Source organism: Aedes albopictus, chromosome 2 (assembly GCF_035046485.1).
Source record: "Aedes albopictus strain Foshan chromosome 2, AalbF5, whole genome shotgun sequence".
Lineage (NCBI taxonomy): Eukaryota > Metazoa > Arthropoda > Insecta > Diptera > Culicidae > Aedes > Aedes albopictus.
In genome coordinates, this window is record NC_085137.1 from 239,088,196 (window position 1) to 239,113,050 (window position 24,855).

Consider the following 24,855-nt stretch of genomic DNA (forward strand, 5'->3'; position numbering starts at 1 on the left):
ATACTACTCAAAGAAAGAGGGAGTAACGAAAGTAATGAAAGAAACGGTGGATAGAATCGCAAGTGTACGACGAGAGAAATTGAATAGAAGTTGAAAATTAACAGAGGGCCATAATTGAACAACACAATCACAACGACGACCCCTTTGCCTAACGTTCTCGTGTTGAACGGCTAGGTACTAGTAGTTTGATGATGACTACTGAGGGAATTTCAATAATGCCAAATCCCGAACCGAAAAAAAATCGAACCCAACACTCTAAGCATGGTTTTGCTGTATACTCGCGCGTTTAGCGCTTCGGCTATATGTGTTCTACCTGTGCATCAATCAGTCATTAATGAACTCGTATGGATATTATCTTTCAAACAAGTTATTTGTCAACTTATATGGTCATTCAAGCTTTTTGGTTGTTTTTTTTTTCATTTAACCCCATGGTACCCTAAATTTCCAAATTTCATAGGATGCAGTGATATTACTGGTTAGCTCTTCATCAATATTAACTCATATCATGCATAGAAGTTTCAAGTTAAAGCTGTTTTAATTTAAAAACAATAAAAAAATAAGTTTATAGGGGAGTTTGGATGAACTAAGCTCTATGACTATATGCTGCCGTCACCTCCCGTCTATGGGGCTATGCGCAAACAACATTTAGGATATTTTTGGAGTATATAAGCAATGGCTCATCGTTTGGAAATGTTTGGAATCGGTGGTATAAGGATGGGAACTACTTATATTTGTATGTGGGAAAACTTAAATATAAATAATAATTTGAGATCAAACTCGCCAAAAATGGTTTCTTTAGGAATAAACCATATGTGTTCGATCATTTATTTAATTATTGTCACGTAAAAAAGCATAAATAAAAATTAAAAATGAATTTCTACCTTGAAAATATATCATTGCCTAATTGACCCCACAACACCCTAAAATTCCAACATTTTAATAACTTTTTGTATGTAACGTTACTCAATGGGAGTGGGGCGATGGTATCCCAGCGAAAAAATCATTAAAATCATAACAAGTGTCGTAAAATAACAGAAATTCACAAATTTGAGGGGGAACTGGGGTAAAACGGGCTCTATAACTCGCTTCAGAGAAGTTGCCCGTACATGAATCATCCACCAACCAATTCTTGAGAAAATTTGCTTTCGAATAAGCCATTGATGGTCACATAGTGTCTTGTATTAAAAAAGTTATTAATTTTTTCCACCTTTGGGCTTGATTTTGCCCAATGTGGGTTGTTTTCCAAAATTTTGCCAGTGAACTTCCTCCTCTCCTCTCCTCTTCTTGGCGTAACGTCCTCACTGGGACAAAGCCTGCTTCTCAGCTTAGTGTTCTATGAACACTTCCACAGTTTTTAACTGAGAGCTTCCTCTGCCAATGACCATTTTGCATGTGTATATCGTGTGGCAGACACGAAGATACTCTATGCCCAAGGAAGTCAAGGAAATTTCCTTTACGAAAAGATCCTGGACCGACCGGGAATCGAACCCGTCACCCTCAGCATGGTCATGCTGAATACCCGTGCGTTTACCGCCTCGGCTATATGGGCCAGTGAACTTCATGAGTCTATTAAATTTATTTCTGAGCTAAGCTGACTTTTTTGCGGGAATATTTTTTTCGGATTTTTCCAAAAGCATCCTACACTTTCCAATGAGACATCGTAGGGGTTTCTCAGAGGACTTGCTGAATCTCAAGCACTCTAGGATATCTTAAAAGCATTTTTGAAGGAGTTTTTAAAGAACTTCATGGAGAAAATTGAGGAGAAATATCGGTGAAATTTCCGGAGAAAGTTAAAACAAATCCTTTGATGAACTTCTAAAGACTTTTTCGTAGAACTCCAGGAAGAATCTAAGAATAATAATAAGAATAATCCGTGAATAAATTCTATGAAAAAAGTCTTCTGTAGAAATCCTTAATAGAGCTTCTGGAAGAATCATTGGAATAATTTCTTATGTAATTTTTGAAAAAATCATCGAAGAAATTTCGAATGGAATTCTTGGGCGAATTTTAAAAGGCTGCGTTGAACAATTTCCGAAAAATCCTCGGAGGAACTTCCTAGGTAGAATTCTCAGAGGAATTTTATTGGAGGTGTTTCAAGAGGAACCCTTTGAAGATTTATCAAAAGAATTTATGGAGGAATCAACGCAGGTATTTCTAGAAGAAACATCGAAGGAATTTCAGAAGGAAAACATTTCCTGTGAACTGCCTGATTTAACTGCGAGGATTTTTTTTTTTTACATGTTGTCAGATAAATTCATTTACTGGTTGGAGAGTTTCTGCAGTAACCCTCACAAATATGTCATAGAAAAAAATTTCAAACAAATCCTGTGCTATCTTCTAAACAATTTCTTGCACAAATCCGTTCTAAAAAAAATTTTGGAGGAGTTCTTGTTTTTTTTTTTTATATATGGAGAGTTTGCGAAAAAAAGAGAAAAGCTACTATTTTTTGCAAAAAATCCTGAAAATTTTCTCGAAAAGAATCCAGGAAAAACCTCGCAGGAGTTCCAGAAATGTTGGCACGGTTTTTTGGGCATATTTTCAAATGAATCTCGGGAAATATTGTGAGAGAAGCTCCTAAACTGATTGTTGAAAGAAAATCTGAAGTAGTCGTGGTGGAAATGTCCAGCACCCCGTTTTTTTTTTTTTTTTTTTTTTGAAAAGATTTTTCGATCACTAAAGTGTAAATAGTCAGATGAGTCCCTAAAAGAAAGCTCAAATGAATTTCTAAATTAATGTATTTTAGAGCCTTAGTAGAAAATTCAAAAAAGTGTGGATGGAATGGTGAAACCTATTTTCATGGCGCTTTTGTTAAAATACGTTCCAAAATCCAATCAAACATGTCTGTTCTTAACCTATAACCAATTAGAAGTCTCACCTGAATCGCAAAATATTTTCAAACAAAAATCTTAAATTCTCGAAAAACCAATTAGAAATTACTTCAAAACTTCGCCTCTATGAGGATTGAAATGACTCCATAGAAGTTCAGGTAGGTGTATGTGTTCAAACTGGAAACGACGGTTGTCTGCAATACGGGTACAACTCAAAATTTGTCAACTTTGAAATTATGAAGGCGATGAATGATGAAAAACTCTGGAAACATCTCACAAAGACCCGTTCCGAAATTCATTAAGAAACATGAGATTTAGCTTTTCTATCAAACCTGTGTAATAAAGGCACAACCCAAAATCAGTAAACTTTTTCAATAGTCGTTGACAATAGTAATTCAGGCCCTTTCCAAGATACACGAATCAAAATTCGTTTTTTTTTGTCAACTTCGGAGATAAACTTGTAACACGTGCTTCGAGATTACCAATTTTCAAATACCTGTACTGTAAACTCACATTTATTCAGTTGTATTGCAGGAAAGTAATTATAGGTAAGAAACAACGGAATATGATCTAGGATAACACTTTCTACATGACATTCAAAAGGATGATTGCTTAGAAGTATCACATATCAAATGTTCGTCTTTTTTTGTTTGGACAGAAACTTTTTCTTTCTCAACCTTTCTGTTCCCGAAAGTGAAGAGGATCTTACTTAGTGAGATTTCAGGGGGTTTCAGGTAACTTTTAAGGTGCATTCAGCAGACTTTCAGGGGTTGGTCATGAGCTATCAAGTAATATCGGAACCGTTCTAAGAGGTTCCAACGGATTCCAGGAGTGTTTCAATTATTAGGAGCGTTTCAAAAGGTTGTTGTAATCGCTGTGTCTTTCAATGGATTACTTAGAATGTCATGGATTTTAAAGGGGCATCGAATGGGCTTCAGGGGATTCCAGAGCGATTTTGGGGAGATTCAAGAGATTTCTAGGATATTCCAAGGGCATTTCAGGAGTTTCACTTGAAATTAATGGAAGTATTTCAGCAGGTTTCAGGTTGCACTTAAGGGTATTTCATGGTCGTGTCTAGGGGTTTCAGTGGTATTGAGCGAGTTTCAGGGGTGTCATGAGGCTTCTAGGAGTGTTTCAGGTAAGTATGAGGGCGTCTCATGGAGTTTCAAGGCGTTTCAAGGAACTGCCCAAGTAACCATATGGCGCTATCATTTATCTTGTATGCCAATACAATGCTAGTATAGAACTGGCCTGCTCTATATTGGCCGTATAATGGCCCTATAAAGGTAAAAAGGCGAAATATAGTGCTAATGGTTACTTGTTTGGGGCTTTCAGTAGAACTCGAGGCGTTTAGAGAGCTTTGGAGAGTTTTTGTGACCGCTCTCTCTTTTCCCACCGGAGGTTTCAATAGGTTATATAAGTGGTCATGACCGTTTTAGGTGTCTCTTGGACATCTTATAGTGAATCAGGGTTTGTCATGGACATATCAAAAGGTTTAATAGTTATTTATACAACAAGTTGCATAATGGTGATTTTTTAGCACGAGGTGTACGTTTATCCAAGGAGGCTTGCCGAGTTATTAATTTAAAAAAAAGAGTTTTAGGGCCGTTATAAGGGGCTCCCATGGCGCTTCAGAATTGCTTAAGATGGCTTCAAGAAAGATCTAGGAAAATTCTAAAGGGTTTTTAGGATTTCATTAGGCGCTCGAAGAGGCTCCAAGACCAGGGCACTCATGAGTCCATCATGAAGCCACTTGAAACGCACCTTAAACCTACTGAAATAGCTTGAACCTTGATCCTTCTTAAATGCTTATCAAACCTCTAGAAACGCCGTCAAAACTCTCTTTAAATCTTCCTGAACCCCATGAGACGCCCCTAAAATTTCTTGAAACGCCTTGAAACTCCCTGAGGCATTACTGACACACTTTAAGACCTGAGCACTCGTAGTGGTGAAATAGGTCGAATTGAAAGATCCCCAACCTTGGTGATTGCCCGCCATCGCCTTGACCTGTGGCCTGGTCAAATTTCTTTCGACTTCCTTTATTTCTTTGTTGAGGCTGCGCCGCCATGAGCCTCTGGACCTGCCTCTACTGGGATGTCCTGCTGGGTTCCAATCATTGGCGTAGTTAACTTTTTCTTGTTTCTCACTCACTATCGTAAACAAACACGAGAACGAGCGGGATGAAAAAGGGGGCCTGTGCCTCCTCTGGCATCCTTCTCTTTCTCGTGTTTGTTTAGGAGAATGAGTGAGAAGCTAGCTACGCCAATGGTTCCAATCCAACGTTTTAGTACAGATTTCGATCCCGTTCCTGAGTAGGTTGACAATTCTTCAAGGGGGTCGCTGTCTCAAAAGGGTTGAAAATCACTGGTGTGCTGTAGGGCAACAACTCCCATATTCAGCACTGCTCATTACTTCCATATGATTCCTACACAAAACAAATGATTGAAGCGCTGCCTGGTTTGCACTTCATTTTTGTCTTTTTTTTTTCTTTTTGGTATGTGAAAAGAAAGGAAATGGATATAAAAGAACCCCGGATTACTATTTTTTTATTACATTATTTATAATTACAACCCCATTACCAGAACCCAAGGCTGTTTTAATTACGGCTAAATTATCCCAAATTTATCCGAATAAACACTCAAAAAACTATTAGTTCTAATCTTTCACACGACTCAGCACTCCAATTTGTCACCCAAGCGATTAATAAAAACTAAAATCACCTCAAATGAGCACGTATACCTTTACTTACTGCCACTAATCAACCCCATCTCCGCTCGTTAGGAACTCAACAAAGCCTGACAAGAAGCGGAGAAATTACTTAGCATGTAAAAAATATTCAGTTCATAAATTAAATCACCCAAGGTGACCATCGGGAAGCGTTGGCACTAAAGGACACGGACATGGATCTCGACCAGTCAGTGTGGCAGTAGTGAGGTAACCAACGACAACTAATGCTCCTCCGCCGCCAGCATAATGTTTCGCATCCGTCCCGGAGCCCAACAACGCTCCCGGGATAAGCAAAGCAATTAAACTATACGGGAAATGCATAACTAATCTCTCCTTCCACCGGCGGCGGGGCGCGGTGGACTTCCCGGATCCAACCCCCACCACCTTGGTCGTCGTCATCATTCTTGTCTAATGGCCGACGGAGGAATTGTGGAGTTGGATGGAACCAATGTGCAGGATTAATAGAAAGAAAAAAAACAGCGAAGTGGCAACTCACCATACCTAAACCACAGCGAGTCAGGGTGATATTCGTACTGGTTTGAGGTTTTACAACTGAGAGATGAGCGTGATTACGAGCATAAACGATCGTACAATTCGTAGCTGCTACTCTGTGAACGATCAGAACAAATGAAATTTCACGATGAACTCAAGTAAATCAAGTAAATAACGGCGCCGATCATGTCTTGACTACGGTCATCGAGGATGGAAACGAAGAAGACTGAATATACCTCTAAATCTAAATGGCTGTCACAGGGAGACGTTTTTCCAAAATCCTAAAGATAATAAACATGTAAAACAAGTACTGATTCGAGTACTTGAGCCGATACTTAGTGTGATGAATTTTTGAATATTTGTTGAATGAATACATGAAATTCGATTTTTTAAAGAAATAACATAGAACGGGCTCACCAATAATGCATACTTGTGTTCACCGAGAAACACATGCATCCGCGACTTGATGGCACACGGTAAGGACGCGGCAGCCTCTTGCTAACAACTGGCATATTCTCAATACTTTTACGAGGAGACCTCAAAGCTGAGAATCAATTTTCCGTGATTGAAAACACACCGTTGTTCAAATACTACATGGTGTTACTGCACATAGTTCCTGGGAAATGGATTCCACGGGGACATAAAAAATATGGGCAGAAATCAAGAGAAAACGGAACAGAGCTCGGAAAACGACCGGCAAACTCGGCCGGGGGAAATTGGATTTTATGATTTAATGTTAACAACACGGCCATAATACGGGATAGACTAATTGTGTTTTATAGTTGTTGGCCATAAGAATACGCTTAAGCCGTTTTTCACTTTCCCGCCTTCTTGGATCCTATCCGCTTCCGCATGCCATGGGGATAGTTCAGAGCGCATGAATAGAAAAGAACGGATATTTTTTCCGTTGTAGAATTAATTGTTATGTCGTTGTCGTGTAGCTATTTGTCGAATCCTGTCCAACCGCTCGGAAAATAACGAACCCGACCTGCTAATTGCTATACCGTTGTATTTTCCTGTTCTCTTTTCTTATTTCTCCCTCAGGGGTCACAATGGGTTACGCCGAGAACAACTACGCCAATTCAAACAACGGAGGTAGCGTTAATTCACAGGATTCGATCTGGCAGCTAAAAATGTCGGCAGCCCAGGCAGCTGCCGCCGCGAACAGCAGTACTCTAATGGCGACGCAGCACTACGCAGAGCGACCGACGCCGGTAACGGCCACGGCCAGCAGTAGTGCCGCCGCCATGTCCTACGGGTATGACCCGCTCACGCATCCCGCCTATGGCACAGTGGAGGACTATGCCAGCTATCCGCACCTGGCGGCGACACCTAGTCAGCACGGCGCCGAGGACGAGTACCAGCATACGCTCCGCCAGAGTCAGAACCCGTCGCGGCAGGAGTTCTGCGGCGATTCCTACGCATCTGTACATAAACCGAAGAAGCGGTTAGACCAGCCCCATTTAGGTGAGTGTTGTTTAATGTCTTTACTACCTCGCAAGTATCCTCGTCCATCGTAACAGTGCTGGCAAGGTTTGTTTGGAACAGCGTGTAGATACTGTAGTACCCTACAATTCTCGTTTTGTGGTTGCCAGTCACGAACAATGCTCGCCAATTCACGCTCCACCTGGTTCGTCCATTGTGCACTTTGCCATTCATCCCTTCTTGTGGCAACCGGATCAGTAGCGTAAACCAACTTAGCAAAACTGTTGTCCTGCATTCTTGCAACATGCTCTACTTATCGTATTCTTCCGGATTTAGCGCGTATTATTCAAAAACTCCGAGTGCAAGTGCAGGACCGCCGGTCTTATTAGCGTCCTGTACATGGTACATTTGGTGCGGAGTTGATCGCAATTTCTTCTGCAGCTTATAGTAAACTAGCTGTCCCCGGCAAACTTTGTCTTGCCTACTACGTTTTTTGACATTTCAAGTCCCTAGCCAAGTCCAAGACTCCGTTCAAAATGTATGAAATCCCGATTTTCAACAACTTTCAATTTCCCCATGTTTTTCGCCTCATAAACCTTCCTTGGGTGAAAACTAACGGAACAAAATTCAGACGACCCAAATCGGACCATCCGTTCGCAAGTTATGCGCGGTCCCACGTATGCCACTGCATTTTTATATATTTTTATATATATACTAGCTGTACCCGGCAAACTTTGTCTTGCCTACTGCGTTTTTTGACGTTTCAAGTTTCTATCCAAGACCAAGTCCCCGGTCACAAAATGTATGGAAGATCGATTTTCAAAAACTCTCAATTTTTCCATGTTTTTTGGCTCATAAACCTTCCTTGGGTGAAAACTAACAGAACAAAACTTAGACGACCAAAATTGGACCTTCCGTTCGCAAGTTATGCGCGGTCCCACGTATGCCACTGCAATTTTATATATATAGATATATATAGATAGATAGATATAGATAGGTACAACTTCCACATATGTACTCGTATTTTGCGGCTCACGTTGTTGTCAGCCGTTAGCAAGGAACCACGATAGACGAATTCCTCCATCACATCGAAGGTAACCCGTCTATCATAACACTGCTGTCATTGCTTGAGCTGTCCCGCTCAGTTCCACCTAACACCATGTATTTCGTTTTATGGAGAATGTGCCGTACGGTGAAGATCTGGTTCATTGTCGACCGGCCATCGACGAGGATGGCTAGATAGCTTCCAATGAACTCATCCTACCATCTATAAGTAGAGGACTGAAGATGATCTGCGATAGCACTGAATGCCGCTTAATTCAGAATTATGATCGCTATGAATTTCCCACATTCTAGCTTATCGCCATTTTTTTGCAGATAAGGTAAATTAATAGGATCCTCCACTCTTCCGGAAGATGTTTCGATTCCCAGTTCCTGACAATCAGCCAGTACAGACAAATGATTAAACGGCCCGTTTGTTTTGATGATCATCCGCTGTGCTGACGTAGTTATTTCTTTCACTGGCTTGATCCACTGTACCTACGTTCTCTGCACCATTCAGGTGTTCGTCGGTCAGGTGCTTCCATCTTTCGATCACTTCACGGTGGTTCGTCAAGCGGACTGAAGCAATGGCGAATTGCTTCTGATAGCTATGTTTCTTTAGAACGGCACTGCAGTCCATTCATCCTCACACTGTGCTTCTTCTAGGCAACGTTTTATCTCCCGAAAGAGGCGGGTCTGCTATTTCAGCTTCCGTTTGTAACGTTCCTCGTTCTACCGGGACCCATGATGTAACATGACCGCGTTCTTCTCCTCGTCGAACCAATCGTTGCTTCATCTCCGTTCCATGTATCCGAAGGTTCTCTCGGCTGAATCGTCAATGACTGCTTTAAACTGTGCTCTAGCAGTCTTCAACAGGGGCTTCGGGCTTCACCCTCGAACAGCAACGCTGGTTATTTGTTGCTTGCAGCTCTGCTGGTTTCGCAAACCTCGATTGGTTATTAGAGTTACGTCACACATGACACCGGGTACTTGCGGTTTTCAGGAAAATCCAATAGCACTCGGATCTGTTATGGTTGCAGTCGAGCAGTTACCGACATCCGGATGCAAACCGCTGCTGTGTCGTAACGCTGGATATTGGCACCCCTAGGTAAATACCGAGGCGGTTCTTTCGGTAATCAACCTCCGGACTCTGAGGCAACGAACTTCACGAAGCACTTATTCACATCGAGCGATTGTGATGAAATTTTGGGTTCTCAGTGGGTCACCGGGCGCGTCAGGGCTGATATCTGTCGGCGGCTTCGCCAGACACTCCGGGAGCTACCTGTGGGACGCCGGGCACGTCGGGGGATGATATCTGCCGGCGGGTACAAAAGAACCTGAAAGGACGAAGTTTTTTGGGGGATTAGGAGAATTTCAGGGGGTTCCAAAAGTTCATTGATTGGTTTCATATTTGCTGCATGGGGCTTAAAACCATTTAATGAGGGTTTCAAGGGAAGACCTCTGAAACCTCCTAGAATGTCCCTAAAACGCCCATGCAGCCCCCAGAAAACCCTTTCTGGAAGTACTTCTGGCAAGCCTCTGAAACCTCCTGAAACCCATATGAATCCCTGAAATTCCTTAGACCGCTCTTGCAACCTCCTGAAACTCCCTTGAAAGCCAAGTAGCCTTCTTAAGTCCCTCGGATCGTCCTCTCGAAACTCTTGAAAGCACCTGGAATTCCTCTGAACTCCTGAGATCTCTTAAGACGTCCCTTACATCCCCTAAAAGCCATTGGAACACCCCTTAAATTTCCTGGGACGCTCCTGAAGCCCCCTAAGTTTGACCCATATCTGTCCAGCGTTCTATTTATAGGACAGATTCCTTGAACACCCAGCGTGCTGTTTATAGGACAGTCCATTTGACGTAAATATCTCCAGAACTAGGCAAATTTTTAGAATGCGGTCTTTTAAGAAATTATTCATCACATTCATACCTTGTTCCTAACGGACAATATTATTTGTGACTGGCTCACTAGGTGACGTGAACGATGCTGCAAGTCTAAATGTTACTAATATCGATTCCAATGCAAAATAAATGTATTCCTCTGAAATGCCTCAGCCAATTTTAACCAAATTTGGCATAGACATTCCTTAGATTGTAGAGGTGGTAATATGGGTATTGGAATTCAAAATGGCGACTTGGGGTTTTAAGATGGTGGCCACAACTCCAGAATGTATGCTTTTTAACGGTAATGCTGCGTCGGATACTATGCAATATAGTTATCTAACGATCGGGCTTGATGAGTTGAACTCAAAAAATATCTGACAGATGGTGGTTTGAGCTATCTATGATAATACCATGCAATATGGATATCTGTTGATCGGGCTTGATGAGTAGGAGCTAAAAATCGACATTTCACGCCATTTTGAAATCCAAGAAGGCGGATCATATTCCAAGATGGCGGCCGCGGAATGACAGTTTCAGCTATGATACCATGCAATATAGATATCTATCTATCGGTCTTGACTAGTAAAGTCCAATATTTGACGCCGATTTGGCGGACCATAATTCAAGATGGCGGCCATGGAACGATGGTTTGAGGTATGATACCCTCGATACCATGCAATAGGGGTGTCAACATTAGAATAACTAGACATAAAAGTACAACGCAGCAACTGTTCGTGTCTAGAGATACCTTTAGGAGATCTTTCCCGAATTTCTACAGGTATTCCTATCGATAATCATCACCTGATTCTTCCCGGGATATGTGTTCCTTCCAGAACACCGGTAGGGATTGTCCCGGAGATATTTTTAACGATTTTTGCAGGGATTGCTTGCGAAAATCCAAAAAAGAATGTTTTAAGTATTCAATTCGGCATTCCAGCTGTGATTCTTCACAGGATTTCTGTCGAGATTTCTTCAGGCAATCCTGGATAATGCCGGAATTTCTGAAGGGATTCCTTTAAAAAATCTTTCCAAGTTTTTAAGGATTTTTTTAATAATTCCTTCCGGGATTTCTTCTATGATTCTTTCGGGGATTCCGGCTCAGTTTCCTGCTATGATTCCTCTGAAGCAGGGGTCTTCAGATCGTGCACCGCGGTGCACTTGATGCACCGCGAAGCCTTGCCAAGTGCACCGTGGCATTTGATATTCTGCCTTCATTTAAAAATAAATTTTCTGCTGCTGGAGCTTCGCTAAAAAATCTCAGACGCAATCCAACTAGTATTTGTGCGATTCTGCGTAAAAGCTGGGAAGAAATCTTTCAATGATCTCGAAAGTAGTCCAATTCCAATTTATTTCCAAATAAGTTGGCAAGAAAACCTTGAAGAAATTTGCAAAAATATTGTCAGCAATATGCGAAATTTCTAAAAATGGAGCTTTTAAGGATCATTCATGGAATTTGTCATGAATCTCTCCAAAAATGCAGCATTGGTCATGGGAAAACGTCCAGGAAATCATCAAAGGATCTACGCAGGGTTTTGCCAAGATTATTGGCAAGAATCCGACAAAGAATTACCATTAATTTGACAGAAATTCAACTATAAATCTGCTTAGGGTCTCGCATTTAAAGGGTCTAGTACAAATTTCCAAGTGCACCTAGGAATTTGATTTTTTGATAAATTTGGAATGATAATCTTTGACAATCATGTACAGGTGCATCGTGAAGAAATTAATTGTCAAAAAGTGCACCGCGACCCTAGAGGCCTGAAAACCCCTGCTCTAAAGATTTCATGAGGTATCCTCTACGGGATTTCTTTAGGAATAACCTCAGAGATTTATGACAGGAATGCCTTAGAAAATATTGAAAGGATTCTTTCACGAATTCTAGCCGGCATTCCTTCAGTGATTCCTGCTAGAATTATTTCACGGATTTCTCTTATTTTTTCAAAGATTTCTGCTAAAATATATTCAGAGAATCCAATGGGGCTTCATTTAGGTATAAGTGCCTGGAATATTGCTGGTATTCCTTGAAAGATTCTTTCTAGGATTGTTTTCAAGGATTCCTCTCGGAATTCCTCCCTACTCTCTACTCCCGGGGTTTATTCTGTGATTTTTTCTGTGATTCCTGCCGAGCTTCCAGCGAAATTCCTTTCAGGATTATTCCAGATATCGGCACCAACATTTCAAAAGGGCGTAACTGCATTTACAACCAATGCCTTCTCACAAAGCTGTGGAGCGTATCACATCCCACTCGAGCAATCCACTAGCACAAATAGAAAGATAAAATCTTCCTCTTTCGATTAATCGATGTGAATTGCGTGAGATGAATGAAATACGACCCACAGCTCTGTGAGAAGGCATTGGTTGCAAAAGCAGTTACGCCCTTTTGAAATGTTGGTGCCGATATTACTCCCAGAATTCCTGTAGGGAATCCTCCCAGGATACCTTCAGGGATTTCTGCCGGAATTGATTTAGAAAAAACTGTATAAAAAATTTTGAAATTTTATGTGAAACGTAACACGTTATAGACCCATTCCATCCTTCAATAATGGCGTTACCAAGATTAGGAATCTCTAAGTTATTTCAACAAAAAAAGAAGCAAAGAAGCAAAACAGTTTTATTTCTGTGGACAAAACTACAGTTCAATCGATAAAATGAAAGCTCGACTCGAACAAAATTTTCCTTTACCGTTGAAGATCCAAATTGGCGAATCGTCCTACTGTATATGTATTACAGTGGGTCAACGTTGTATGGAGAAACTTCAAATTTGATCGTATCAACCCAGAACAAAGCTTTTTCTGTCTTAGCGTCCAAAACAACTGTGCAAAATTTGGGAGCGATTGGTTGCGTTCCCGTATTCCGCAATGCGATTGAAATTTATATGGAAGTTAGTATGGGAAAACGTACTTTTTTGCATTTTACTCATAAGTTGAATTATTTTGCCTAATACCATGTAACTAATGACGTTAAAGTATAGCCTAGGATATGCCGAAAAACTTTGCCAAAGACCGCAAGGTGACCCGACGCTTGTGAAAAAAGTTATTCGCCTGGTAACTTAGGCCAAAAATTGAGATTTTATTATTGATGTTATTCCTTTACATGTTAAATGGTAAGCACCACCGGGCAATCTGTACGTTATAACTTTTTTCACAAGTTTCGGACCACTTTGTGATCTTCGGCAAAGTTTTTCGGCATATCCTAGGCTATACTTCAACGTCATTAGTTAGATCGTTTTAGACGAAAAATTTCAATTTATGAGAAAAATGCGAAAAAGCACGTTTTTCCATACTAAATTCCATACAAATTTCAATCGCAATGCGGAATACGGGGATGCAACCATTCGCTCCCAAATTTTGCACAGTTGTTTTGGACGCTGAAAGGAATCGAAAAAGCTTTGTTCCAAAAAAATCGACTTTGTTGACCCAGTCTAAATGTATGCTTTGTATTTTTCAAATGACTTTTACAGTTTGTTGCAACCACAGCTGAAATAACCTTTTACTACTCTCCCATGAGGGTAGGAAGCATGTCATTAACTACAGAAGTTGTGTGTGCAACCCTTGAAATTCAATTAACCATATCCTGTATCCTCTCTTTCTTCCTAGATTCATCATCATATCACGACGTTAGTGGGTTACCTGATCCCTACCTGGAGCACCACCACCAACTGCACCATCACCAGGACCAGGAGGATAGCACATCCCTTCTACAGCAGCAACAGCAGTTACATGTCCAACAACAGCAACATCAACAGCAACAGCAACAGCAGCAGCAGCAGCAGCAAATGTCCCTCAACTACGACGAGAACATGGAAAGTGGCTACTCGACACCCAACTCGCGGAATCGACGCGTGATACGAGAGATCATTGTCTGAGAACAGCCCAGGGTACGTTTCGCCAACGGAACGTGCCTGTGAATCGTCCAAATTGGAACCACACAACCAACCACCTTGCACTAGGGCCCGAAGGATGACAGGATAATTCCTTCACGTGCAAAAAAGAAACCAGGATATGGCGGCACTCTCCCCCTTCGGAAAAGGATAAGATTTTTTTGTGGCTGAATTAGAATAGGAATATAGGGGATACATATCAACCGGATTGGTTCACCAATCCTGTTGATATGGCATCTTCGTCGGGAACCGTGAAACCTACCAACCAACCGTGTGGTGCGGTGGTAGGCAATCTTAAGAATTTAACGGGCGCCATTTGCACGCGGTACGCTACGCGCCCATCATGCTAGGAAAATTATTTTAGCAAATTACCCACAGAATCAGAGGAAAAAACAAACACTCGCGCTCGTAGAATAGAACCGGAGGGATGGGAGGAGCGGCATAATTATCCCAGGTACGACGCGCTTGCGAGACAAATGGCGGCGAATGGTTTTATGGTTTTATGGGGTTGTAAAGGCCGCGCATATTGATTTGTGAATAACTACTGGCAGTAGTGCGAGAAAAAATGACTATTTTTTTGCACGAAAGGATTTATCGCTGTTCGGTTATTGTTTCAATTATGGAAACGCATTGTGAATTTATCCGAAGGTTTTTTTATGAGCCCCTCTATTATTACATTATTGAGCGGAACTCCTAATAACGGTGATACGTTTGAGCAAATAAGCGCTCATCTGTCATAATATTTAATAAGTTAATTGTTATGTACTTATAATTTTTCATGGCAATAAGGACTGTTCATTTTATAAAGAGGACAACTTTGCTAGGCTATAAAAAGAAAACGCGTAGTTCAAATTTGAGCAGCCTTGGTTAGTTGTTCAGTACATTATATTAGCAGATAATAACCATAAATAAATTGGTTTAAAATTATTGAACTTCATAGATATGTGGCAAAGTGTTTCGAGAGATCAATTTTTCAATTCCCAAAAACTAAAGATAAACACAAAATTTCTGTAAAACATCGGTGTATCGTTTTTAATTGCAAAAAAGTGTTTGCCATGCTACAGCAGTTTGAGTGATACATATTCTGGCAAAATATAAACCTAATTGGAATAATGGTTGTTGAGATATTAAAGTTACAAATTGGACTCGATTTTCAGAATAAAATTTATTTGTTAAACAAAAATGTATAAAAATATTAAATTTTGAATGTTTTCAATGGATCTAGTTGAAAGTACTAATAATGCAAATTCAAATGCAGAAAACCGCTTCTTGATAGCATTGTTGGCTTGATTACTGTGCTTCATGGCAGTTACCGGAGATAAAACCGCTTCGTTCTATGAAGGTTCTTCTAAATAACGATGTACTCTATTGCAAATACAACGTAACAATGATGTCGAAATTAAAAATTAACATGTAGTTATTTTCAAATAAGGTATATAATTACATAGGGTCAGACCTTGCTGAAAATAAATAATAATAAGCTTCTCTAGAATCAAAAACTTGCATTTATGGAGCAAAAAGTATGCAATTTTTCATTATGGCCATCATTAAGTATTAAATTTATGATGAAGAATGTACTTAAAAGCATATTTTTCTTCGGTATCATTTAGAATGCGATTCTCTTCTATACTGGACAAATTTTGAACTGATTCCGTAGTGTTATTGCATCACTGGACTCAAATAAGTATTTTTTATCAATTTCATTGATAACAAGGCAACTCACTATATCAAGCTGTATAATGCTTGGTGCATTATTACTGACCAACTATTACACTCTACCTTTAGAAGAATAGTATTAGATCCCAACACATTGAAAAGTTCATGAAAATTTTAAAGTTATGTATGTGGAAAGTTGTGTTGAATTTTGAGAATTGGGGTTTTATTGAGTTTTAACGAAAACCGCTTCAGTTCCATAACTAAGGACAATTTGTATAATGTTATATTTTTCCTACACTGTAGAATGGCTATGGAAATTTATGCAAAAAACCGATAATGATTTTATTGAAAAATAAAAAAGATATCACACAAATAAGGTGTCCTCTTTATAAAATGAACAGTCCTTAAATGATTCATGAATAGGTTAGCTGCAGAGTCATCCCGCTTTAATCAGCGTCGCATTTTGCCAACATTCAACAGTTTGATTTGACTACAACGCAAACGATTTAAAGTCATATCTCACATGGTTTGGTTGATTTGTATGGAAGATTTGAAAATGATTATGATTAGTATACAATCAACAATCACTATCTGAAACATGTTTACGTTACAATTACCGAATGTTGTCAGAAAACTGCAACAAGTGGCACACGTCAAATATTTGCCAGTTGCTGCCAAACGTAGTCAAAGCGCATTCGAAAGTCATCACATTACAACACAAGTTTATTTAAAAGCATTGCAGCTACCATCAATGCTTCATCTGATGGATATCGGTGCATTAAGAGCAATATTATTTGCACTGCAGTCAGAGCCAGGCATGGCAGACACTCGCTCAATTGTTGCAATTCACTCACTCTCACTCATGTTTTCAAATTTAATCAGCTGAATATCAATCAGCTCAACAACTTTGAAGTTTATCCATATTTTTCAAGTACAATTTTTAAGAAATCGACAGTTTGCTACAAGTTACGACTATGCTGTAGCTTGGAGGAGAACGTGCCTCTGGAGCCGACCTTCTTCTTCTTCTTCTGTATGGCTCTACGTTCTCACTGGAACTTGGCCTGCCTCTCTCCAACTTAGTGTTCTTTGAGCACTTCCACAGTTATTAATTGGAGAGCTTTCTTTGCCTGCTAGTGCATGAATTTTGTAACTTGTGAGGCAAGCACAATGATACACTATGCCCAGGGAGTCGAGAAAATTTTCCCGACCGGAACGGGAATCGAACCCGCCGTCTCCGGATTGGCGATCCATAGCCTTAACCACTAGGCTAACTGGAGCCGACCTACTGATACCTGATGCTGTAGCTTAGTTGGTTAACCCGTATCGGCCTGAGTCAGCGCATATGAACAAAAAATGTCGCCGTTCAGCGAATACACAACGGATTTGAATAATTTTTTGACAGCACACTCGTACATATGTCTAGTTTGTAAAAGTGGACAGAGAACGTCGGAATGGTCCCTATGGCCGGAGTTATTCCGGTGGGTCACTGGGTCAGATTCGTATAAAAAGGGCTGTTTTTCGGTACACAGAGTGTTTTCCACTATGATTCGCTATAAAACTCACTCTATTTTCACTAAAACTTATACCTCTGCTACCAAACATTGTTTCCACACAGTTTTTGACCGTTTAGGAACTACCGGATGTGGCCACCGGACATAATCTCCGGAGGAACCTGCCACATACTGTATACTGGGGTACACAACCATAACCCATTTTTTGCAGCTCTATGTATTGACTTTAGCGGTATAGTGTCTTAGAAGAATTTGTTCTATATACTAAACTCTTTATTTTGGGTTTTCACTTTTGGGATTAATCCACCTAAAAGTGCGACAGAAATTCACTTTTTTTTCAAAAATGAAGATAGAGTATTGAAGTCTTCTGCAAAGTTGTAGAAAAATGTATTGTTGGAAAGTTTGCCGAACAAACTATTACCATAATTGCTTAATTATAAGAGATATGTGACGTTTTTTGTGAACGACCCCTCAAAATAGTTTTTTCGTTATATCTTTTTCTGTGGATTTTTGGTAATTTTCGTGTGTTCTACAAAGTTGTTCTTTGTTATGAAATACACCTCCTTCTGCTTTTTTATCACTGGAATAACGCTCCAGGTGGAACAGAGCCTGCATCTCAGATTTTCTTAATGAGTTCTTGGAGAAATTTCTGGTGGAATCATGGAACGAATATTATAGAAATACCTGGGATGATAATAGGTCTCCTCCAGAATTTATTGAAGAAATTCCCCTTGCAATAACAACCACTAGCGTCGCCTTTTATTTTTTCATTTATTCTTTTTGATAAATACTAAGAAAAGCGGGATGAAGGAGAGGGCTAATCTCCCTCTTCCATCTGTCTCTGTCTTGTGCTTATATGGGAAAGTGAGAAGCATGCCAACGCTAGTATTTACAGCTGAGATTCCTTCGAAATTTACTGCTGTGATTCCTTCAAGGTTTTCTACGAGGATTACTATGAAAATGCTCTAAGAATGTTCCCCGTAATTCCTATTGGAAATCACCTTGACATTCTTTTAGAAATTTTTACTGGTGATGATAAATGACAGTGACCCACCGGTGAGTCCACTTGAAGTTCTTCCAGGAATTCTTCCTGTGATTTGTCAAGTGGTTTGTCCAAGTATTTTTCCATAAATTCCCCCACAATTTTTTTTTCTAAAAAATCCTGCAACAGTTCTTCCAATGATTTCTCTATAGATACTTTCAGAAATTGCTTTCGAAATTCCTTCATAAATTCCGCCTGTAGTTCCAATGATTCCTTTATAATTTATTCTTCAGATTGCTCCTGCAGTTTTTGCAAGGATACTTCCAAGAACTCTTCTGTCATTTTCACTAAAAATTCTTGCTGGGATTCCTCCAGCGATACCAGTATTGATTTCTTTAGAAACTAAGTACTCCTACTAGGAATCTTTTCCAGGTTATTTTGGGAACTACAGCTGGGATTGCTACTGGACTGCTGCTGGGATTCTTCTATAAATTTCAGACTAGAATCCTCCAGGATTTTTTCTGAGTTTCCCACCTGCAGGAAATCGTCCAGGAATTCCTGGAAGATTCTCGACAGTAATAATTGGAGATGCTGAAAATGCATGAATTTTATCAAGAATTCGAAATAAAATCAGTAGGAGTTCCTGAAGGAATCTCAGCAAAAATGACTGGAATACAAAAAGAAATTCCTAGAGTTATCTTTCACAAATTCTCTAAAGAATTCATAGCAGAATTTTCTGGAAGAATTACCAGAGATTCCCTTGAGGAATCCCAGGAAGAGTTCTCAGAGACACCCCAGCAGGCTTTCCAAATTATTTGAGAAATCCTCTTGGAATGCCTCTAGAAATGACTGATGGGTTCTTCTGGAAATTTCTGGAATTTCTCCATGGATTTCTCCTAGCATTCCTCCGCAAATTGCTCCGGTCATCCTTTTAGGGATTTTCCCAAGGATTCCTCCAATAATTTCTCTCGGCATAACCTTAGAAATTCCTGCACGGATTCATTCATGAACTTCTACCAGGATTTCTTCAAGTATTCTTGCTGAGAATTCTCAAGCACTTTCTGCAGTTTTTGCTCTTTGGAATCCTCCTGAAGTATTTCAAGCAGGAATTGCTTGAAGAATTCCAGCAACACTGTAGGATTGCCACCACGAAATCCTGGAAAAACCACAGTACCATTTCAGGAACACTTTCAACAGGAATTCTCAAAGAAATTTGAAGAGGATTTCCAGAATACGAAGAGAAATTCAGAGAAAAATCACTAGAGGAATTCGGCAAAAAAAACCCTGGGTGAGTTTGTGAAGAAATTATTTGAGGTACCTTTTAAACATTCCTGTAGCAATCGCAGAAGGAACTTCTGCAGGAATCACTCACTCACTCATGTATCCTGAGCACCTCTAGGGGTACATAGAGCCAACGTAAAAGATCTCCATCCTGGGCTGCTGCTGGCTTCAGCCTTGACCTGGACCCAGGTCAGGTTCGCCTTCTTTGATTTCCTTGTTGAGGTTTCGTCGCCACGGGCCCCTGGGTCTGTTTCTGCTACGATGTCCTGCCGGATTCCAATCCAATGCTTGCTTGCAGATTTCGTCTCCGTTCTTTCGTGGTGTGTGGTCGACTTCCTCCATTTAGGGAATCGCGCCACTTGGGCGGTGGCTTCTATATTCGTCTGTTTTCCACTATAACTCAGTCAAATTTGAACCAATTGACACAACTTCTGGAATGTGGTGAGATAGGTATAGTATCTACCCGTGTAAAACATTTCAAGTCAATTGGTTCAAAATTGACTGAGTTATACTGGAAAACAGACGAATATAGAAGCCACCGCCCAGGTGGCGCGATATCCTACGTTCTCGAATTTCTGTTGATATCGGTTTCCAACGACATCGTCAGTACTCGAAATCCAGTTGTGAGGCCACCAGGCCTGAATTATAAAGCGCAGACATCGGTTGATGAAAATCTGTAGCTTTTGTACGGTCTCTGCTGACACGCACCACGTTCCACAACAAAGATTTCACGTTGGAATTGAAAATTCGGGTTTTGATGCGTTGACTGATCTGATTGGATCTCCATATATTTCGTAGATTCGGAAAAGCAGTCGTAGCCGTTTTGATCCGTGTTGATAGCCAACGATTTGGTCTTGCTGACGTTGATGGTAGACCCGCCGTAGAGGAGCGTTCGGTCTGGTCGTCGAGCTTATTCTGCATGTTAGAGCGTCGTTGGTCTAGTATGCTCCATTGCAATGGACTGCCAAACTAGCCTACGATTTGGTACACAGTCAATCGCCCTCACCATGATCTCGTCGATTACGATGAGAAACAGTAGCGGTGAAAGATAGATTGGGCAGCTGGTGGTGGTGACCAATCGATCAAGTTTTCAGGGTGATCCGTCATTTAGTTCCTCAGATTTGTGCTTTTGAAAATTCGAGGTGTGGCTTAGTTCTATGGCACAGAACTTTGAGAACAACACACAATGGATTAATGCAGAAATCACGGTAGGTATCCTAGAAGATTTCCTAGAGGAATTCCTGAAGGAACTCTTGCAGAAATCCGCCGAAAATATCAAGAGAAACTCTTGGGAAAATGAAGAAATCTTTGGATAACGTCTCAAGGAAATCCTGCTGAAATTATTGCTGAGATTGCTCCAGAAGTATGTCTACGTTATCATATACAAATCAATTCGGTGATTTCTCCAAGGATTTCTATAGATATTTCCAATGATTTTTCCAGATTTCTCTCTTTAGGAATTCCGCTACTGGAAATCTCTGAAGGAATCACAGCAAGAAATTTTAAAGAAATATCTGGAGGATTCACAGCAGCACTTTTGTAGGAATCTCAGTTGTAAATATCCAAGACAAGGGACTTGCCCTCTCCTTCAACCCGCTTTTCTTAGTATTTATCAAAAAGAATTAATGAAATAAAAGAAAAGGCTGTCTACGCTAGTGGTTGTTATTGCAAGGGGAATTCCTTCAATAAATTCTGGAGCAGACCTATTATCATTCCAGGTGTTTCTATAATATTCGTTCCATGATTCCACCAGGGATTTCTCCAAGAACTCATTAAGAAAATCTTAATGTTGAGATGCAGGCTCTGTTCCACCTGGAGCGTTATTCCAGTGATAAAAAAGCAGAAGGAGGTGTATTTCATAACAAAGAACAACTTTGTAGAACACACGAAAATTACCAAAAATCCACAGAAAAAGATATAACAAAAAAACTATTTTGAGGGGTCGTTCACAAAAAACGTCACATATCTCTTATAATTAAGCAATTATGGTAATAGTTTGTTCGGCAAACTTTCCAACAATACATTTTTCTACAACTTTGCAGAAGACTCCAATACTCTATCTTCATTTTTGAAAAAAAGTGAATTTCTGTCGCACTTTTAGGTGGATTAATCCCAAAAGTGAAAACCCAAAATAAAGAGTTTAGTATATAGAACAAATTCTTCTAAGACACTATACCGCTAAAGTCAATAAATAGAGCTGCAAAAAATGGGTTATGGTTGTGTACCCCAGTATACAGTATGTGGCAGGTTCCTGCGGAGATTATGTCCGGTGGCCACATCCGGTAGTTCCTAAACGGTCAAAAACTGTGTGGAAACAATGTTTGGTTGCAGAGGTATAAGTTTTAGTGAAAATAGAGTGAGTTTTATAGCGAATCATAGTGGAAAACACTCTGTGTACCGAAAAACAGCCCTTTTTATACGAATCTGACCCAGTGACCCACCGGAATAACTCCGGCCATAGGGACCATTCCGACGTTCTCTGTCCACTTTTACAAACTAGACATATGTACGAGTGTGCTGTCAAAAAATTTTTTCAAATCCGTTGTGTATTCGCTGAACGGCGACATTTTTTGTTCATATGCGCTGACTCAGGCCGATACGGGTTAAAGAGCCGGACTAGTTATACGGAGTTGTAGGTTTTTCGAATCCCACCAAGTGGTAAATATTTTACAAATTTGTCTCTCTTTTTTTATTAAACGCCCATTGTGGCTGCAAATTTTCTAGTTTTTATTTCTATTTAAGGCATACTGGCCGACTGGTATAACCGGAAAAAAGCAATGAATTGATTGTCAAATAAAGTCAGACTGGTGGGAGCGGATTATTAAAAATGATGGACTGCTCAAGATCCTTGTATCTATAAAAATGCAAATAATTTTTTTTTTCGCTTATTCTCAAATGGAACTCTTGTAGGATTTCCTCAAAAAATCCTGAAAATAAGTCCGGGATGAATCTCTGACGGAATTCTCGAAGGAGGAGGAAGTACTGCAACAATCCTTATAAAATTTTTCGGCTCAATTCCAGAATAAATCCTCTGAGAAATACCTGTGAAGAAATCCTTGGATAAATTCTTGTTGAAAAGCTTATTAAAGGCTGGCAGCGTTTCTGAAAGAATATTGGAAGCAGTTTTTCGAGGAATTCCTGAAAGAATTTTTTGTAGGAATTCCTAAAAATCTTTGGAGAAATGCATGGAGCAACTCTAGGAAGAATTTTAGAATAAATCTTTGGAGTATTACTGGAAGGAATTCATGAAGAAATTTCTGACGGAAACCATGGAAGAACGTGGATAAATGTTTGAAGTAGTTCTTTCAGAAATTCCCAATGAAATTCGTAGAGAAATTTTTAGATTAGTTCCTGAAAATGCAGATAATTGTTAACACTAAATTCCTAATGAAACTGTTGTAGGAGTTTCACAAAGAATCTATGACAGTTATTCCGAAATGCTTCTATGGATTAATAAGTTTTCTGAAAAGTTTAAGGATCAATTCCAGAAATAAAAACAAATCCTAGGAGAAATACCTGTAGGAATCATTCGATAAATTCCTGGTCAAAACCTTAGAGGGAATCATTGGAGGAATTCTTGAAAGAATACTGAAGCATTCCTTGGAGGTATTCTCAAACAAATATTTGGAATATGTTCTTGAAAAAATCTTTGGATGAATTTCTGCAGCAACCTAAGGAAAGATTCTAGAATAAATCATTTTTCTCAAAGGAATCCATGGACAAATAATTGAGGGAGCCCTTGGAAGAATTAGTAAAGATATTCTTGGAGGGATTTTCGAAGCAGGCATTTGCGAAATTTTCAATGGAATTCTTAGAGGAATTTCCGAAACAAATCTTAAAAGAATTACTGTAGGAAGTTTTGGAGAAATTCTTGAAGGAATTCTTGACAGATTTACTTACCCAGTTAAGTCTGTAAGAATTCTTGATGAAAATTCTGAAATTTGGAAGCCTAAAGAATTCCTTGGAAAAGCTCCTAATAAAAAGTTTAAAGGCAATCCTAGGAGGAGTTTCTAGAAGAATGCTGAAGCATTCCTTAGAGGAATTCCTAAAAGCATCTTTGGAAGAACTTTTTAAAAATCTTCCGGTAAATTCATGGAGCAACCCTAGGAAAATTTCTGGAATAAATCTTTGAAGAAGTTCTATAAGAAATCCATGATGAAATTTCTGTAAGAAACATTGGAAGAATTGATGAAGTAATTGTTGAAATAATTTCTTAAGCAGGCCTTTGAAGAATTGCCAATGGAATTCATTGTGGAATTTCCGAACTAATTGTTGAAAGAATTACAAAAGGAATCCTTGAAGAAATTCCTGAAAGAATTCTCAACAGATTTACTGAATGAATTATAGGAGGAATTTCTGTAAGAATCCAGAATTTCCGAATTTCTGAATAAATTTTTGAAACAGTTTCTGGAGGATTGTCCGAAAAACACTTGGAGGAAATCACGAAACAAAAGGTTTCTTAAAAAGTCTTTGGAGAAATTTATGAAGCAATAAATAAATCTACAATAAATCTTTGAAGAAGTTCTCGAAAGCATCTAAGAGAAATTTCTGAAGGAAACCTTGAATGAAATAGTAAAAAAAATCTTAGAAGAACTTCTTAAGCAGACATTTGAGAAATTCCTAATGGAATTCTCGGATGAATTTCCACAACAATTATGGAAAGAATTACTTAAAAGAGATGAACCAGCGTCTGGCTGAAAGCCTCTTCAATAAAGACAAAAAAATACTAAAAAGAATGCATGGCGAAAGGCCTAAAGGAATCTTTGACAGATTTACTAAACGAGTTGTTCGAGGAATTTTTGAAAAAAAAATATTAAAGAAATTTCCTAATAAATTTTAAAGTAATTTCTGATATAAATGTATAAAAATAGGGATAATTTTTCAGACAAAATAATCTGATTTGAAGCTTGTTAGGAGTTCCTGAATGAATCCATGTAGGTAATTCCGGAATAAATCATTGAAGATATATTTAAAGCAGGAGAGTCCTGCAGGAATCCTTTAAAAATTTCTGAAAAAATATGGATTTATTCAAGAAGAAATACTCGGAGAAATTAGTGAAGTAATACTTGGAGAAACTCTTAAATCAACCTTTCGCAAAACTCCTTAGAAATCTTTGGAGAAATTGATGAAGCAATCTTAGGAAGA

General features: G+C 39.4%; 1 protein-coding gene across 2 annotated transcripts in view; it reads left to right on the top strand.

The window, feature by feature from the left end:
- LOC109420067 (hemicentin-1) overlaps nt 1-15,062 on the top strand; it is a 688,507-nt gene extending 673,445 nt beyond the window's left edge. The window contains exons 7-8 of one of the 2 annotated variants that reach the window (XM_029857682.2): nt 7,092-7,514; nt 13,997-15,062. In XM_029857682.2, the coding sequence (XP_029713542.2) occupies nt 7,092-7,514; nt 13,997-14,265 (692 nt within the window). In that variant the 3' untranslated portion in view covers nt 14,266-15,062. Of the gene's footprint in view, nt 1-7,091; nt 7,515-13,996 lie in introns of those variants that run through there. The other variant, XM_062851398.1, reaches the window with a different exon arrangement.
- The last annotated feature ends 9,793 nt before the right edge of the window (nt 15,063-24,855 follow it).